Here is an 18,696-nt window from a genome sequence, read left to right as displayed (position 1 = left end):
TCGAACAGCATAGAGTAAATATAGTACAATGTAAATTGTATTTGTATTCATTGATTAGTCAGAAAGAAAGATAGAACGAATTAATGTGAATTAGGTGCGTTTCCATTAAGTTGTTGAAGAAGATGGTTTTGGGTAACCTAGTAACCAACAGTATACAAAAATCCCTCAGCTTAACCCTAAAGGGATAGTTCACTCAAAAATGAAAATTAGCTCATGATTTACTCACCCTCAAGTCATCTGGTGTATATGACATTCTTCTTTCAGACGAATAAAAGTTGAGTTATATTAAAAATGATCTGGCTCTTCCAAGCTTTATAATGGCAGGGTTTGTTGTTCTGTTTTTGAAGTCCGTCAAATAACCTACTCCACACGGCTCAGGAGGTTAATAAATGCCTTCTGAAGCAAATCGTTGCGTTTGTGTAAGAAAAACATCCATATTTAAAACTTTTTGAATTAAAGATCCGGCCGATCGCCGTCTGTGGAAAAGTGTTGCAAGTACCTTTTCGGAGTTCAAGATGCGTAGTTTTCCCATAAACTGAATATGGAAGGCGATCAGCCAAAATGGTAGGCTACTTTATAAAGTTTTATATCATATAAAGCATCATTTCACTTCCAAAGGCCTTTATTAACCTCCCGGAGCCGTGGATTAGAGGTCTGTAGCTATTGTTTCTGCAGAAAGTTGGTGACTTCTGCGCACTGTGCGCCTCAGCATGCACTGACCCCACTCTGTGATTTTACTTGGCTTAACACTTCATGGCTGAGTTACTGTTGTTCCCAATTGCTTCCACTTTGTTATAATACCGCTAACAGTTGACTGTGGAGTATTTAGTAGTGAGGAAATTTCACGAATGGACTTATTGCACAGGTGGCAACCCATCACGGCACTACGCTTGAATTCACTGAGCTCCTAAAAGAGAATTTCACAAATGTTTATAGAAGCGTCTGCATATTTAGGTGCTTGATTTTACACACCTGTTGCCATGGAAGTGATTGGAACACCTGAATTCAATGATTTAGAGGGGTGTCCCAATATTGTGTCTCAGTACTTTTGGTAATATAGTGTAGGAGGATGGAAACATTGCTAGTGATACACAAATGTCCACATATAAACATTTCTTACGGATTTTTTTTTTATGTCACCATGAAATCAAAATGTATTTATTTATTTTTTGTATGGAATTTTGCAGGGTTTTTTGTTTTGTTTTTTTAATGATTTTTCCATGCACATCTTTTTAAATATTTTATTAATGTGTCCTCAATCTTATCCTCAATCAAAATAACTTCACCTCCCACTTGCAGCACATCTCTTTACTGGCGTGAGGGTGGGACAACCTGTCAGTCACATGAGATCCACTAATAGCAAACCACAACCATGCAGTCAATTTCCCAAGTCCAGCCCTACCTTTTTATTGTGACAAGAAGCTATTCCACTCAAATACACAACAATAGGGCAGAAAAGACTATCACAACTTACATTTCATATTGTTAAGTGGCGTAGCTACCGTGAAAACCTATGTAGCCTACATATACATGGTTTATTTTCAGTATCATTATGATTGTAATTAGTGCTGTGTGATTTATCGGTAATTTAAATCAGTGAGTTGTTGACTCCAAAACAGCTGCAATCGGATCAGTCCAACTTGCGTATGAATCGTTCAGAGGGATTTGTGAACCGATTCAATGGCTCAAAAGAATCATTTTTTATCGATTCTAGCAAATCTGTCTAATGAAACTATTGCATCTGGGATAAGGTATGGATTTCTTCAGTTCAAAACAAGGAAAAATATTTTTTATTCAATTTATTTAAATATAAGGTAGTATGCTTTGGGATATAGTAAAGTAAATGTTTCCTAGAATAAATGATCTGTTTGGATAATAATTCTGATACGAAATACTTCAGTTTCATACATGAAAAAAGTAAAGTAACAAAGTAGAAATATGAATTACTGTCCATGGTAATAAATCATTATATAGAGGCTATACTACATGAAAAATACTCTATACATTTTTCTTTGAAAAAAAATATGCCGTTGTAGGTATTCTGAACACACTCATACACAGTAAAAAATATATTTAAAAAGTAAGTTACTTACTTTTTTAAGTTAAACCAACAGTATTTTTTTACTGTGTAGTATCAATCATTGAATGACTCACTGTATGGTTGTTGTGTGCATCTAGGTTCTGCGGAATGATGTGATGTCCCATGTGCACACGGTCGACTCTCTGAACCAGGCCGGAAGAAACCTGATGGAGTCTGGGGCGGGAGACAGTTCACATGTCCTGCAGACTCGTCTGGAACAGCTGAATGAACGCTGGGAATTTGTGCGCTGCGAGACAGAGCGCAGACAGCTAGAGCTGGAAAATAACCTCAGTCAGGTAACCACAAACACCAGCAAATAAACCTGGAACAATGTCTTTTAGTCAGCCTCAGTCCCATTATGCTCACACACTTCACTTTTATATATAGGGCTTTACGTTAACACACACCAAATGCAGCTATATTTCAGCAGTGGCGTGTAACACTCACTCCCCTACTAGCCTCTTTGGCGGGTTGAATTTTATATATAAAATATACATTTTTCATAATAAACTAAGTGCAATGTAGTATTGTCAAAAATAGATTTTTGCTACACATCGATACTGAAATATGTGAAACACTTCCAATACTCATTTTCGGCATGTCGGCATGTTTACCAGTCGCTCTTTCTCTCTCATCTCTCCAACAGAGAGTTACATACAAACCTGCCTCATTTACTGGATGAATATTGTTGATGTTACAGGGCTTGAATTTCAGTGTCGGATGGCGCGTATTGTGCATAATTGTATTTATTCCCACAGATTTTGCGGTCACACCCAAAGTGCGCACACACAGCCACCTCGCAGTACTAAATGTACTTATATTTTTGTTGCTTATTGCGCTTAAACAGTCAAATACACACAAAATGCTGGTCTTGGCGAGTATTCACGTAAACACAGTCCGTTGTTTTAAGTGAGCATAAACAGTTGAAAAAGAAAATGCATGTGTAACAGTATAATAGATCCATTCGTCAGGTTTTAAAGTGACAGCAAATTATAAAATGATATTAAAAATATCTATATGGCAGATCCCTTAACGAGGGAACTCGCACTGCGTCGGAACGCTGCGGAAACGCCCCTGCGTGATTGCGTCATGAAGCACTCGTGAAATCAGTCCAATGGTGTGCACGAACGTCACGGGCGGATGACGTCATTGACCAGGAAACTATATATAGCACCTCTGAACCAAACAGTGTCAGCTTCTGTGTCTTCACAAGCACTCTACGTATGTGAAATTGTTCTGTCTATTTATTGTGTATTTGTCTCTCTCTCTCAAAAAAAAATGGCGAATCAGTTCAAGCAGTGTGTTACTCCTTGCCCTCGTTTCATTACGGGTGGGGATACACACAAGCTTTGTGTAATGTGTCTGGGACTGGAGCATGCCCAGGCAGCTCTCAAGGGGGCTGCCTGTGTGCATTGTGAGAGAATGGCAATGAGAACTCTCCGGTCCTGCCGAGCACTCTTTGAGGAGGGTGCTTCGGCTCGTGTTCCCCAGGGGGCGGGTCCCGCTGCTGCCGAGGCACAGCGAAGGCTTTCTTCCTGGGGTTCGCAGATGGATCTAGCAGCGGGGCTAGAGACAGGGAATCCCCTATCTCTGCCTTTACCCGCTAGATCTGACGCTTCAGTTCGCGAGTCAGAAGCACGCGCTGCGGTTTCTTCTGCTCGCGCTGAAGCGCAGGTGCAGCGACACTCTAGCTCTGAGGAGCTGGATGTCGTGAGCCAGGGTGAAGAGACTGAGGATTTTTCGCCACCTCAGTTACAAAGCACACACTCACAGGAGGAGCTTATTGAGGTTGTTATTCGCGCTCTTGCCAGATGAAATCTAGATTGGCCAGCTGATGAGCAGGAAGCCCGTCAAACAAAAAGCAAACTAGACACGCGCTTTCTGCCACCGAGAGTGCAGCCTCAAAAGCGGGGCTTACCGTTTTTTCCCGACCTCCACACCGAGGTGTCGAGGTCATGTAATAAACCAGCATCATTTAGAGTTTATAACACGATAACATAAGAATATTCAAACATTCTGGTTTTAAAAGAAAATGGTTATGCGGCGATGCCTCGGGTGGAAGAGACGCTCGCGGGCTATCTCTCTCCCGAGTCCGCATCATTGCTTAAAGCCCCGCAGCTACCCACAAAGCCAGTAAAAACAACGTCTATCTTAGTGGGTAGGGCGTACTCGCCAGCAGGTCAGGCGACCGCCAGTTTACACACGATGGCGGTCCTTCAGGCATATTAGGCTGACCTGCTGAAAGACATAGATGATGAATGTGAGGAAGTGGGGAGAGAAACCATAGCAGAGATTAGAAGGGCAGCTGATTTATCTCTATCTGTCACAATAGACCTAAAAGACGCATACTTTCACGTCTCCATCCTTCCACAACACAGGAAGTTCCTCAGGTTTGCTTTCGGGGGCAAAGCATACCAATATCGGGTTCTTCCATTTGGCCTAGCTTTATCACCCCGCACTTTCACGAAGTGCGTGGATGCAGCTCTGGCTCCCTTAAGACTCCAGGGCATCCGCGTGCTGAATTATATAGACGATTGGCTTATCCTAGCAGAGTCGGAACAGATGGCGGTTCAGCATCGAGATGCTGTCCTCGCCCATATGAGAAAGTTGGGGTTAAGGCTAAACAAGAAGAAAAGTGTGTTGTCACCCCTTCAGGTCACCACTTTTCTGGGTGTAGTGTGGGATTCGAAAACCATGAGGGCTCGTCTATCGCCAGCCAGGGTCGACTCGATCCACACGGCCGTAAACAAAGTGAAGCTAGGCCAGTCGCTCACTGTAAAGCAGTTCCAGAAACTGCTGGTTTAATGGCAGCAGCGTCCAACGTGATACCTTTTGGCCTGCTGTACATGAGACCCTTACAGTGGTGGCTCACCACTGTAGGTGCCCAAGGGGGTATCCCTTTCGCACGATCAAGGTCACACAGCGATGCCTTCGTGCCTTGGTGGTGTGGAAGGACCGTTGGTTCCTATCCCAAGGTCCGGTTTTGGGAGCTTCTTCTCATCGTGTAACACTAACGACGGATGCTTCCCTCACCGGGTGGGGGGCGACCATGAGTGGTCGCTCAGTCCTGGGTCTGTGGAGCGGTCACCAGCTCTCCTGGCATATAAACCAGCTGGAGCTGATGACTGTGTTCCTGGCACTCAGGAGCTTTCTTCCAGACCTCAGGAACCGCCATGTGTTGGTCTGTACGGACAACACGACGGTGGTGTCCTATATAAATCGCCAGGGGGGTTTGCGCTCACGCCAGTTGAGGAAAATTGTACACCGGGTCCTGATATGGGCTCAGGGGAAGATATTGTCAATTCGTGCAATATACATTCCGGGGCAACTAAACAAGGCGGCAGACTTCCTGTCGAGGCAAGGGGCTCTGCCAGGGGAATGGAGACTCCACCCCGAGGTGGTGGGTCACCTCTGGGATCGCTTCAGGCAAGCTCAGGTGGATCTGTTCGCGTCTCGAGAGAAGTGGCACTGTCCATTGTTTTATTCCCACACGCATCCAGCTCCCCTGGGGCTGGATGCCATGGTGCAGACGTGGCCGAGGCTGCGTCTGTACACCTTTCCCCCTCTGGCATTGATTCCAGGAGTTCTAGAGAGAGTTCGCCGGGACGGGGTCAGGCTATTGTTGATAGCCCCATTCTGGCCGGGCCGAGTATGGATGTCCGATATTGTGTCTCTCCTGGAGGGTCCTCCTTGGGAAATTCCGGTCAGGGAGGACCTCCTGTCTCTGGCGTCGGGGTCTATCCTGCACCCGCATCCGGAGTTGTGGAAGCTGTGGGTCTGGCCCCTGAGGGGGTTCAGTTCATAGGCTCGGGTCTCTCTACTGAGGTAGTTGAGACCATGTTACATTCTAAAGCTCCTTCTACGAGGAGGCTTTATGTCCTAAAGTGGAGAGTTTTTGTTGCGTGGTGTACAAACCATTCGTTGAATCCGCTTAACTGTCAAGTCAATTCAGTACTTGAGTTTCATTAGGAAAAGTTCTCCTCAGGGTTATCCCCGTCCACTCTAAAAGTGTATGTGGCGGCTATATCAGCTTACCATGTTCATTTGGATGGTGCTTCGGTGGGTAGACACCCTTGGGTAACTCGCTTCCTCCATGGTACTTTAAGGTTGAGGCCTGCGGCACGTTCAAGGGCACCGACCTGGGATTTGGCTATAGTCCTAGAAGGCCTAGCGTTGGCTCCCTTTGAACCGATCGAAGAAGTGCCAGAGAAATTTCTTACACTAAAAACACTTTTTCTTCTGGCTATTTCCTCATTAAAGAGAGTAGGGGATCTACAAGCATTGTCTGTTGCTCCCTCTTGTTTAGAATTTGCAACGGGTATGGTGAAGGCGTTCCTGTTCCAGAGGGAAGGTTACGTCCCTAAGGTCCCCACTAATGTGACCGACTTGTTCGACCTATCAGAAGCTGACACTGTTTTGTTCAGAAGTGCTATATATAGTTTCCTGGTCAATGACGTCATCCGCCCGTGATGTTCGTGCACGCCATTGGACTGATTTCAAGAGTGCTTCATGACGCAATCACGCAGGGGCGTTCCCGCAGCGTTCTGACGCAGTGTCTCGTTCCCTCTCAGGGATCCAAAATCCAAAATCAGGGATATCGCGATACAAAATGTGACGAAACGCATCGCGGTCGAAAAAAAGTGTATCGCGAAATAAAGATAGATGGCACTGCTGCATGATTTGCGTAGAATGAGGGTGGGGTGCAGCAGCAAACATTAATAGGGAAAGAAAAGGGTTGACATTAGCATTAATATTCTAAACCAAAAATGCAGTTATTGCCTACATAAACTACCATATTTTCTAACTACTCATAGTTTAACTTTTATTAGACTCCAGAAAGAAAAGGGCGTTTTTTTCACTGAGCACATTCTCTGCAGTCTGAGCGCGATGCACTGCAGCTCACTCTCTGAGGTAAATCATTAACACCATCACCGCTTACAGTACATGTGTTTTATTGAACTAAATACATTACAATCGGCTAAAACGAATGCACAGGTTACTTTCCTGAACAAGCGCGCTCCCGAGTCCGTGTTCTCCACACTGTCCACGTGAATCGCGGCCCAGTTCGGCGCGCACACGCAAAATACCGGCAGTTCAACAGGAAATGCGGATCTCTTAAAGGGGCCGCACTATATTCCTCCTCGTGTAATATGGACCTCCTCCAGGTATGGTGTGGTTCTGGTTCGCTCACTAGTACACATTAACAATTTTTCATACGAACTTTGCCCTGTTCTGAATTAAACTGCCAGTGTAAAAACTCCCTTTATATTCTTAAAATGAGAGAAATCACTAACAGTTACTTACTCATTATTTTTAAGTTTAGGCTTAAGAGAACAATTTCTTAGATAAACATATCTATAACCTTTGATATGTCTAGTCTTCATACTGTATTGATTATTATTGAATAAGTATGGTTTCACTAATAATAAATGTACATTTCCATAAAGTATGCATATTTGTCCATACCTATGTTGATTAGAGTATTAAAAACTTAATTTAAACTTAATTTAAGATACATTTACAATTGCTAAAAAGGTGTGATTTAAAATCGAGTTAACTCATGACAATCATGCAGTTAATCGCGATTCAATATTTTAATCGATTGACAGCCCTATAGTGCCCTCCACAATTATTGGCACCCCTGTTTAAGATGTGGTCGCGGACTTCTAAAAATTCTTCTTTTTTTTTAAACAACATAGAACCAAAATGCAAAAAAAGAGAAAAATCCTACCTTTCATTTAAGTACATTACTTTGGTGGTAAAAAAATCACAGATTTGAAAAAAATAAAAATAAAATTTGATATCGTATCGTGACGTATCGTATCGTAACCCTGGCATATCGAGGTGCATCGTATCGTGAGTTGAAGTGTATCGTCCCATCCCTAGTTTCTAGTAACTTTGGAAAACCCCTACACTGTAAAAAAAAATATTGAGTTTATTGAAATTAAAAATTTGAGTTGATACAATGAAGCAAATTGGTTTAATAAATAGAAACTCAAAATATTATTGTATCTGAACTACATAACATTTTTGATAAATCATTAAAATAGCACAATTTGGAATGTTTCACTGCATCATCACAAGTAAAACATACACGATTACCTAACATGCTTCTTTAAAAAAATTAAATCTTTTAATAATATTTGAATAAAGGTTGTCGGTTCTCAGAAATGTTCATTGTATTAACTCAATTTTTTATTTTAAATGAACAAAAAATTTTAAGGCAACCAGGTAACTTTTTTAAAAATATTTTTTTACAGTGTAGCCACAGCAGCTAGTTAGTAAAATGTTAATGTCAAGCCCTGCACTGCACAAAAATGCATTTCTTACTTAGTATTTCTGACTTGTTTCTAGTCTAAATATCTAAAGATTCTTACATTAAGAAACATTTACTAGATAAGTAAAAATTAATGTCTTGTTTTGGGAAAAAATAACTCAAAATTGCTTAAAATAAGATAAATAATCTGCCAAGTAAAATAATGTTGTTTTAAGATTATTTAGCTTTTTCCACTGGCAGATTATTTATCTTATTTAAGATAAACAAGACAATTACTTTTGCTTGTCTAGTAAATACTTCTTGTTTTAAGAATTTTTAGAAGTTTGCACTAAAAACAAGACAAAAACACTAAGTAAGAAAAGCATTTTTTGCAGTGTATATACATACATACATACATTCAGTGTATAAGTTTAAGCTCATGCTGAACTTTTAGAACTTTTAAACTCAACAATTATAACTGGATTTCAGGTTCAAGATGTAACCATGGAGATCCAAGATCTCCTGCAGTGGCTGGAACACACAGACCTAAGGCTGTCGTCCAGTAAGACCGTGTGGGGTATGCCAGACTCTGCCAGCGAGAGACTAAACACTCATTTGGTAACAATAACTTTAATTGTGCTTGCTGAATTTTTGGAGTCTCAACCCTGCAAACTGTGTTAATAAAACATGATTCTATAATGAAACCTTACTGTTTTTTTTTGTGCCACAGGAGTTGTGTAATGAGATGGATTCTAAAATGCATGCCTACACAAACGTTCGCAACGCCATCCACAGGATGCTGGAGGGCAGTGAGGTGGCCCGGGGCTCCAGCACTGAGCATAGCTTATGCATACTGGAGCAGAAATGGAGCTCTGTCTATGCTAAAATGCAAGAGAGAAAGGTGATGCCTGTGTACTCTGCATAATTATGGTCATTATGTGTCTAGCATGTTATATGTTTGGCAACAGTTCTTCTAACCCTAGTTGACAGAGTGTGTAGCTTTTCATTTCTTAAACAGCAGGAAGACACATCATGGCTATATTCCAGGATCACAATGTCAAGATTCATCAGCTCAAACTGTGAAAGAATGGTTGGAAGGAAGCATGAAGAATCATTTTCATACATGAATCTGCTCCTCTGAGTCCAGACCTTAAATTCATTGGCTGTTTAAAGGCAAAGTTCAACCAAAAATGAAAATTATCCTATGATATATTCACCCTGAATCCCTCCTGGGTGTATATGACTATCTTCTTTCAGACGAACACAATGGATTTTGAAGCCCAAAAAAGTGCTTCCATCCATCATAAAAGTAATCCATACAGCTCCTGGGGGTTAATAAGGGTTTTCTGAAGCAAATCTATGGGGTTTGGTAAGAAAAAAATATCCATATTTAAAACTTTATTAACTATAATAACTAGCTTCCAGAAGACGGTCAGTCATATACACCTAGGATGGCTTGAGGGTGAGTGAGTAAATTATATATATATATACACTCTAAAAAAACTGGTGCTATATAGTACTAAAAGTGGTTCTTTGGCTTATAATCATAGGGGAACCACTTTAAGTGCTGTATAGCACCAAATCTTGGTAATTCAGCGGTTCTTCAGCAGTTCTTTGAGATGACTGAAGTGCTATAAAGCACCGGTACCATATACAGAACCTGTTCAGCCCCTGTATGGTTCTTCAGCGGTTCTTCAGTGGTTCTTTGGGGTGGTAAAGGTGCTATATAGCACCACTGCCGTACAAAGAACCTTTCAAGCCCCTTTAAAGTTTCTTTACACACCAAAGAACTACTTTTGGTGCCATTTAGCACCATTATTGAGGAAGCAATAAAATGCAATGTGGCACCTCTTATGGGTTCTACATAGAGCACCTTTAAAGATATGGTGCTATTTGGCACCAAAAGTGGTTCCCTATATGATTACAAGCCAAAATCCACTTTTAGTGCCAAATAGTACCAATTTTTTAGAGTATATATATATATATATATATATATATATATATATATATATATATATATATATATATATATATATATATATTTTTTTTTTTTTAATTTTTTTTTTTTTTTATGTGAACTATCCCTTTAAGAAATGAAAAGCTACACACTCCATCAACTGAGTGAAGAAATAGTCTCTTTATAGTTTTATACATTTTTATTTTATATCAAATAATTTGTTTCTTTTTCTTTATTAGGCAAAATTAACAGAGGGACTTGGTCTTGCAAAGGAATTTAACAGTAACGTCCAAGACCTGCTGACCAAAATGGCCAAGTGTGAGGAGACCATAAACTCTCTGCCTGCGCCCAGCTTCATCCTGGACACCATCTGCTCACAGCTTCAGGAGCACAGGGTGTGTGCATCTGCCCCTGGGTTTGGGTATGTCTGCGGTGGTGTACGTGTTGGAGTGATTTACTCATCATGTTTGTAGATGCTGGTAGGTGAGGTGCAGTCTTATGGAGAGAGGAAGGCGAGCGTGGAGAACGCTGCCATGCGTCTGTCTGAGCTCAGCAGGAAGGAAGACTGCGATGTGGTGCAGAACCTGATCATGACCGTTCAGGACCGATTCAAGAAACTCCTCCAACACACAACAGAGAGGGGGAAAACGCTTGAGGACGTCAAAAGACATGCTAAACAGGTATTTTTCTTCTCAAATGGACTTTGAGTTAGTTCAAAGTATCCAGGAAATCATCTGGCAAGTACTAAACCTTTGTGCTTTTCCCTTCCACAGTTCAATGAATCGTGGCACTTACTGGTGGACTGGATGACGGAGGTTGAACAGACACTGGATACACACAAAGAGATCGCTGTGTCACAGGAAGAGATCAAACAACAGCTTACTGAACAAAAGGTACTTCACGTCTCAGGACTTTAACAAGGAGGGCCTGAAGCCAGTGTGAGAGCGTTTCGGGTCAGGGGACACTTTGGCATTTGAGCCAGTGCTGCACTGCCACTACAATTTTACATTCATTGGTCTCGTTTTGTTTTTTGTTTTTTGAAAATGTCTTAGTAGTTTTGGAAGCATCAGTAAGAATGTGTTGGAAACAAATGTTAAATTGCACAGATATGTACGCCGTAATTTAAACAAAGGCTATATACCCCGGCTGAAGCTCATTGATGCACGTGGGGAGCGACGGCTGGCCCGTGTGGTCCGATCAAACAGACGAGCTACTGCAGCTTAAATTGCTCTAGAAGTTAATGTTGGTTCTGACAGAAAGGTGTCAGAATACACAGTGCTTCGCAGTTTGTTGTGTATGGGGAAGCATAGCCGCAGACCAGTCAGAGTGTCCATGCTGACCCCCGTCCACCGCCGAAAGAGCAGTGGGCACATGAGGATCAGAACTGGACCACAGAGCAATTTAGCCTGGCTAAATTGATCCAAACGTAAGATTGTTGCCCAGCATAATAGTAGAATAAGTACCCCTTAGATTTCTAAAATACTTACAGTATTTATAATTATTAGTTAATTTTCCTGGCTGTTACCCCTTTAGTCCCGAAATGTTACATATTGTTCTCTTATAATTATGTACTTTATAGGAACAATATAATTACACGCTGAAAGTTGTGCTGTAAACTCACTTTACTAACGCAGTATTTTGCGGGCTGTAATAAAAAAGTGTTACCAAAAATGCTTTGCATTTAGATTGTAATTGCAAAAGTGTTTATGAATTCAAGGAGCTTTATTAAAGCTGTATTATTTCCAAAATGGCAAATTGGCATGGCAAATTTTCTTTTTATAAAGCAAGAAATATTTAATGGTCAAAACATTTGGGATGAAAACTTTACATTTAATTAGAAATATGAATATTTCTAGCAAATACAAAAAAAAATGCATTGTTAAAACCATAAAAAAATATGAAAACATTGATAATGGCAAGAACAATTGGGGTTAAACTTTATTTTAATAGTCCACTTTAGACTACTGTCATTCAATTAATGGGAAACAAAGTAAAGTGCGTTGCTTGTTTGAATTTTTTACAATATTTTGTTTGTACATTTATAAGTAGTGCGTTACTTAAAAAGCAAGAAAAAAATATATTAAAAAAAACTTTAAAAAAAATACATAACTCACATTGCTGGTGATCCGACACTGCTTATAATAAGTCTAATATCTAAAGTGGATTGTAAAAATAAAGGAATGAAAAAAAATCCTCATCATTTTACATTTGGTGCCCTATAAAATGTAAAAAAAGAAAAAAAAAAGAAAAAAAACACTGGAGAGTAAATGTAATTGTATAAACAACACTGGACATGTTACCCCAAAAGAAACAAATTCTTTACTATGGATATTTTATAGAGTGCATTTGTATTTTTTTAGGAGTTCCAGAAACTTCTCCGCTCAAAGCGTCCCATGTACGAGTCTTGTCTGAAGAGTGGCCGCTCACTCCAAGAGAAGGCGCGGGGCCCTGAAGACACACAGCACCTGGAGAACATGGTGTCCGAGCTCAGAGATTCATGGGACACCATCAGCGGGAAATCCACTGAGAGGTGAGTCTGATGTGTGCTGCACCATCTGATGTGATTTGAGTATATTTTTGAGCACTAATTTGTGATTTTCCCCCCCCCCAAGGCAACACAAGCTGGAAGAGGCTCTGCTGTTTTCAGGGAGATTCACTGACGCGCTCCAGGCTCTTAATGACTGGCTGTACAGGGCAGAGCCACAGCTGGCTGAAGATGTGCCTGTCTGTGGTGAAAAAGACCTGGTCAACAATCTGATTGACAAACACAAGGTACATCTCAGCATACATTACTTCACACACTCTTAGAAGAAAAGGTTCTAAATAAAACCTTAAAGGGTTCTGTCAGGCGCGTTATATATAGAACCTTTTAGGGGTTCTCATCATGGGATCATATTATGGTTTTAGTTTTAATTAATACATTTTATGAATTAAACAGCTTTAAACATACTTTATCACTAGAAAAAAATCGATAGTATATAACCCATTAAACATGAAAGTATTGTGCAATCATTTAAGACATTTGTCTTTATATTTTGGCGTAAAGGATTCTTTAAAATTGAGTCAAGAGCCCTACACGGTAAAAAAATAAAAACGGAAAATGTACTTTACATCTGTACTGTACATTATCCAGTAATTTTACGAAAATTTCCGGTGACCCTTAAAGCACAAACTAATGCAATGAGTAAATCAAAATACAGGTAAAACACCTGTAAAAAACAATACGGAAAATTCTACAGTACATTGTGCCCAATTTTTACTGCCTTTTTTTTGTACAATGTATTGTTCAATATAGAACCCACTAAACCTTCTAAGACGGCGCACTTAAGCTGCTAGGTGACCACTGCACCTTCTCTCTGTGACTGTAGGTGTTCCAGCGTGAGCTCGGGAAGCGTGCCAGCTGTATCCGGACCCTGAAGCGTTCGGTCAGGGATCTGACCCGGAGCAGCACGGCTGATGCCCACTGGCTGCAGGAGCAAATGGAGGAGCTGGAGGGCCGCTGGGAGGCCGTGTGCAAACTCTCAGTGTCCAGACAGGCTCGACTGGAGGCGGCACTTCAACAGGTACCGTCACACTCCACCGTGGTGTATGATAAACATGGAACCTTCGATCACAAAAGTTATATTTACACTATGCATTTGGATGAGACTTTTATTCAGAGCACTTACATAACATTCAAGGTACTTTAGTGTTTTTTATCATAAAGTAAAACTACTAAAAAACACTCAAATAAAATAAAGGTTGAAAGAAATAAAATAGATAAAGAACTTAAACTTATTTACTTTTAGTGATTTGTAATGGCAAACTTTTTTTTCTGTTTAAGTTGAATTACTACAAGAAGAAAATAATGGTAACACTTTATTTCGATGCTCCACTATAGACAAACTATAAGTAACTTTGCAACTACATGTCAACTAGCCCTCATTAGTAGACTGTTAGGTTAGGGTTTGGGTTAGTAGAATAAGTTGACATGTACTTAGTAGAATGTCTAAAGTGGGCTATTGGAGTAAAGCGTTACCAAAATCAGTAGTAAGATTATAAATGTCTTTACTGTCACTTTTGATCAGTTTAATGCATCCTTGCTAAAAAAGAAATAATACAAAAAACCCAACAGTAGTGTACAATCAGGCATATTTGATCATCCTAACATTTGGCACACCATGTTCCTATGTTGTTCTCAGGCGGAAGGGTTTGATGGGATGGTTCATTTGTTCCTGGATCATCTTTCGGATGTTGAGAGGGTCCTGAAGTATGGGGTGCTGCCTGAGCAGGAGGAGGATCTTCTGGCATTTCGTACATGTCATCAGGTATGGTGGACATGGACCCACTTATTCCACCAGAAAGTTATACCAAGTGTTATTTTCATATTCATTCTTTTCCCTTTTCCACTCAGTGAAGCGTTTATTTGAAATAAAATTAAAAGAAAAAAAAATCATGTAAATTATGAAAATATGAAGTGAAAATAAAGTGACTAACGGATATTTAATTGTGTGAATAGAGTGTTTATTAGGTAGGGATGTCCAAATAAGGCAGCATTTATGAATTTAATAAATATAAACATACACACTGAATATGTTGTTATAATTGCATACTAATTTATAATATACTACAATACAATGAGGTGCAAATAGTATCTGCCACTCTTTGCACTGAGTAGAATAAATAGCATGTTCTCATATGAGTTGCATGTTTGTGTCTGTGATCTGCAGGAGTCGATGAGTTCCTTGAACGATCAGCAGATGGAGCTAGAGAACATTCGCCAACTGGGTGAAGAGATCCTGTCATCCTGTCACCCTGACTCCGTCATCACCATCAAATCATGGATCAGTATCACAAAGACACGCTATGAAGAGGTGAGTCAAGTTAGAGGATGAGTTCTGGATATTAACAGTTCAATCTGTTGACAAGTAGAGTGCAACTGTCAGTTCTGGAAGTTCAAATCTAATTTTATCGAGAAACTGACTTATACAAACAAATAAGCTATAACAGCGAGTATAAACTTTCAAGACAGACTTACCATGAGCTCTGAGGTTGTTGCTAAGTGATGAAATATGTTTCTGTAAAAGTGATTTCAAAGTAGGTTTTGAAAAATCACATACCCGGTAACTGCTGAATTACACTGAAGCGACCTCCACCAATCATAATTTACTGTTATTAGTACATGTAGGAACAAATAACTATGTCACCTTATATTAGTGTTACCGAAATTTAAGTTTATTGCAAAGTAAACACACACACACGTTTAATGGGGACTTTCCATAGACAATTATTTTTATACTGTAAATACAGGGAGTGCAGAATTATTAGGCAAATGAGCATTTTGACCACATCATCCTCGTTATGCATGTTGTCTTACTCCAAGCTGTATAGGCTGGAAAGCCTACTACCAATTAAGCATATTAGGTGATGTGCATCTCTGTAATGAGAAGGGGTGTGGTCTAATGACATCAACACCCTATATCAGGTGTGCATAATTATTAGGCAACTTCCTTTCCTTTGGCAAAATGGGTCAAAAGAAGGACTCGACAGGCTCAGAAAAATAGTGAGATATATTGCAGAGGGATGCAGCAGTCTTAAAATAGCCAAGCTTCTGAAGCGTGATCATCGAACAATCAAGCGTTTCATTCAAAATAGTCAACAGGGTCGCAAGAAGCGTGTGGAAAAACCAAGGTGCAAAATAACTGCCCGTGAACTGAGAAAAGTCAAGCGTGCAGCTGCCAAGATGCCACTTGCCACCAGTTTGGCCATATTTCAGAGCTGTAACATCACTGGAGTGCCCAAAAGCACAAGGTGTGCAATACTCAGAGACATGGCCAAGGTAAGAAAGGCAGAAAGTCGACCACCACTGAACAAGACACACAAGCTGAAACGTCAAGACTGGGCCAAGAAATATCTTAAGACTGATGAGAGTGAGTCTTGATGGGCCAGATGGATGGGCCCGTGGCTGGATTGGTAAAGGGCAGAGAGCTCCAGTCCGACTCAGACGCCAGCAAGGTGGAGGTGGAGTACTGGTTTGGGCTGGTATCATCAAAGATGAGCTTGTGGGGCCTTTTCGGGTTGAGGATGGAGTCAAGCTCAACTCCCAGTCCTACTGCAAGTTTCTGGCAGACACCTTCTTCAAGCAGTGGTACAGGAAGAAGTCTGCATCCTTCAAGAAAAACATGATTTTCATGCAGGACAATGCTCCATCACACGCGTCCAAGTACTCCACAGCGTGGCTGGCAAGAAAGGGTATAAAAGAAGAAAATCGAATGATATGGCCTCCTTGTTCACCTGATCTGAACCCCATTGAGAACCTGTGGTCCATCATCAAATGTGCGATTTACAAGGAGGGAAAACAGTACACCTCTCTGAACAGTGTCTGGGAGGCTGTGGTTGCTGCTGCACGCAATGTTGATGGTGAACAGATCAAAACACTGACAGAATCCATGGATGGCAGGCTTTTGAGTGTCCTTGCAAAGAAAGGTGGCTATATTGGTCACTGATTTGTTTTTGTTTGGTTTTTGAATGTCAGAAATGTATATTTGTGAATGTTGAGATGTTATATTGGTTTCACTGGTAAAAATAAATAATTGAAATGGGTATAAATTTGTTTTTTGTTAAGTTGCCTAATAATTATGCACAATAATAGTCACCTGCACACACAGATATCCCCCTAAAATAGCTAAAAACTAAAAAACCAAAAATATTCACCTTTGATATTAATGAGTTTTTTGTGTTCATTGAGAACATGGTTGTTGTTCAATAATAAAATTAATCCTCAAAAATACAACTTGCCTAATAATTCTGCACTCCCTGTAGATTATTCTCTCCATAACCCATTACAGAAAACTTTCTGTACATTTTTTACATTTAAAATAATAATAATGATTAAATAATTTGATTTATGAGCTGTTTTCCTCATTGGGACAAAAAATTGTCCCGACAAGGATTTTGGATATTGCCATCTTTGTGGGATGTAGGGTTTACCTGAAAACAAACAAACACACACACACACACACACACACACACACACACACACACACACACACACACACACACACACACACACACACACACACACACACACACACACAGTTATGATAACATACATATATGTATGTTACATGTGCTTATTTTTTACTAAATAAATTAAAATATATAGTTATAGAAATTTTAAAAAGCAATTTCAAAGTAACGTGTTTCATTTAGGGACTGGGTAGTTTAGTTTAGGCTGTGATTCCTTCATATTAACTCTGTACAATCTACATTGGACTTTTCTTAGAATTTGTAATGCCAATGGAAAACATTGGGCGGTCACTATTGTGTTGTAGATTTCTGACTGTGTTCTCTGTGTAGAAGGTATCTTATGTGTACATGTGTGATTTGACGCATCAGGTCCAGATGTGGGCTCGGCAGCAGGCCGAGAGGATCCAGAGCACACTGTCTGCTCTAGAGGCAGAGAGAGAGGAGGTGCAGCGATTACTGGACTGGATCTCCTCCGCTGAAGAGTCTCTCAGTCTAAAGGAACAGGAGCCATTGCCTGAAGACTTAGAGCTCACTGCAGAGCTCATCACTCAGCATGCGGTACTGATAACCAATAATAAACTATTCATATTAAACTTCAGCCAAAAATGACAATTCTGTCCACGTGTACTCACCCTCAAGTCGCTACAAACGTATGACTTCTTTCTTCTGCTGAGAAAGAACTTTCTTTTATGTTCAACTGAAGGAATAAGGTCATAAAGTTTAGAAGAACATGAGGGTGAGTAAATGATGATCATTTTCTTTTTGGGGTACACTAACCCTTTTAGAAAAGCAGACGCATACTGTACATGCAGTAGCTACCAAAAGTGATGTCCAAAGAGGATATTTGGTTTTTGTTTGGTTTTTTTGTGACCCTACAAGTTTGACTGAATCAAAATGTGTGTACAAATATTTTAGAAAAGGCAAACTACAGCTACAGGTTTTATTGTACTTTGCTAAAAACAAACTGCACAGAAGAACAAAAAGCTCACAAAAAAACCATACACTGACTACAACTGTAACCATTGGTGACTATATTAAAGCGCACAATGACGAAATAGCAGAACAAACAGACTTTAATAAAGATCCTTAAAACACTTTGGGAATATAACCAAACAATCACGTAATCCAATTACGTCACTGAAAGAACGCCAGAGTTAAATACACAGGGAGAACTGATGAACTAGAACAGAAACAGGTGCGTGATTAATCAGACGTTCAATATTTGAAAATCGATAATTATTATTATTATTTATTTAAATTACAGTTAGATTTGTATTAATGTCGAAACCTTAAGACTTTCAAACATCAAACTGTCATTTATTAATATGTATTCGTGTCAAAATGACATATAAACATCTTTTCCTATTCTATTTTGCCTGGAAACGCTTCCAACAC

At 40.0% G+C, this 18,696-nt stretch overlaps 1 protein-coding gene across 5 annotated transcripts in view; it reads left to right on the top strand.

The window, feature by feature from the left end:
* Nucleotides 1-18,696, top strand: part of macf1b (microtubule actin crosslinking factor 1b) — a 92,548-nt gene that overhangs the window by 56,591 nt on the left and 17,261 nt on the right. For all 5 annotated transcript variants that reach the window (XM_067449306.1, XM_067449303.1, XM_067449305.1 and 2 more), the window contains 12 exons: nt 2,179-2,376; nt 8,826-8,954; nt 9,067-9,237; nt 10,533-10,688; nt 10,767-10,973; nt 11,067-11,186; nt 12,654-12,823; nt 12,906-13,065; nt 13,662-13,856; nt 14,475-14,600; nt 15,003-15,146; nt 17,671-17,859. In XM_067449306.1, the coding sequence (XP_067305407.1) occupies nt 2,179-2,376; nt 8,826-8,954; nt 9,067-9,237; nt 10,533-10,688; nt 10,767-10,973; nt 11,067-11,186; nt 12,654-12,823; nt 12,906-13,065; nt 13,662-13,856; nt 14,475-14,600; nt 15,003-15,146; nt 17,671-17,859 (1,965 nt within the window). The remainder of the gene's footprint in view (nt 1-2,178; nt 2,377-8,825; nt 8,955-9,066; nt 9,238-10,532; nt 10,689-10,766; nt 10,974-11,066; nt 11,187-12,653; nt 12,824-12,905; nt 13,066-13,661; nt 13,857-14,474; nt 14,601-15,002; nt 15,147-17,670; nt 17,860-18,696) is intronic.

This window comes from Pseudorasbora parva, chromosome 7, assembly GCF_024679245.1.
Source record: "Pseudorasbora parva isolate DD20220531a chromosome 7, ASM2467924v1, whole genome shotgun sequence".
NCBI lineage: Eukaryota > Metazoa > Chordata > Actinopteri > Cypriniformes > Gobionidae > Pseudorasbora > Pseudorasbora parva.
The sequence above is the reverse complement of the archived record's forward strand: the minus strand, read 5'-3'. Positions and strand labels throughout refer to the sequence as shown.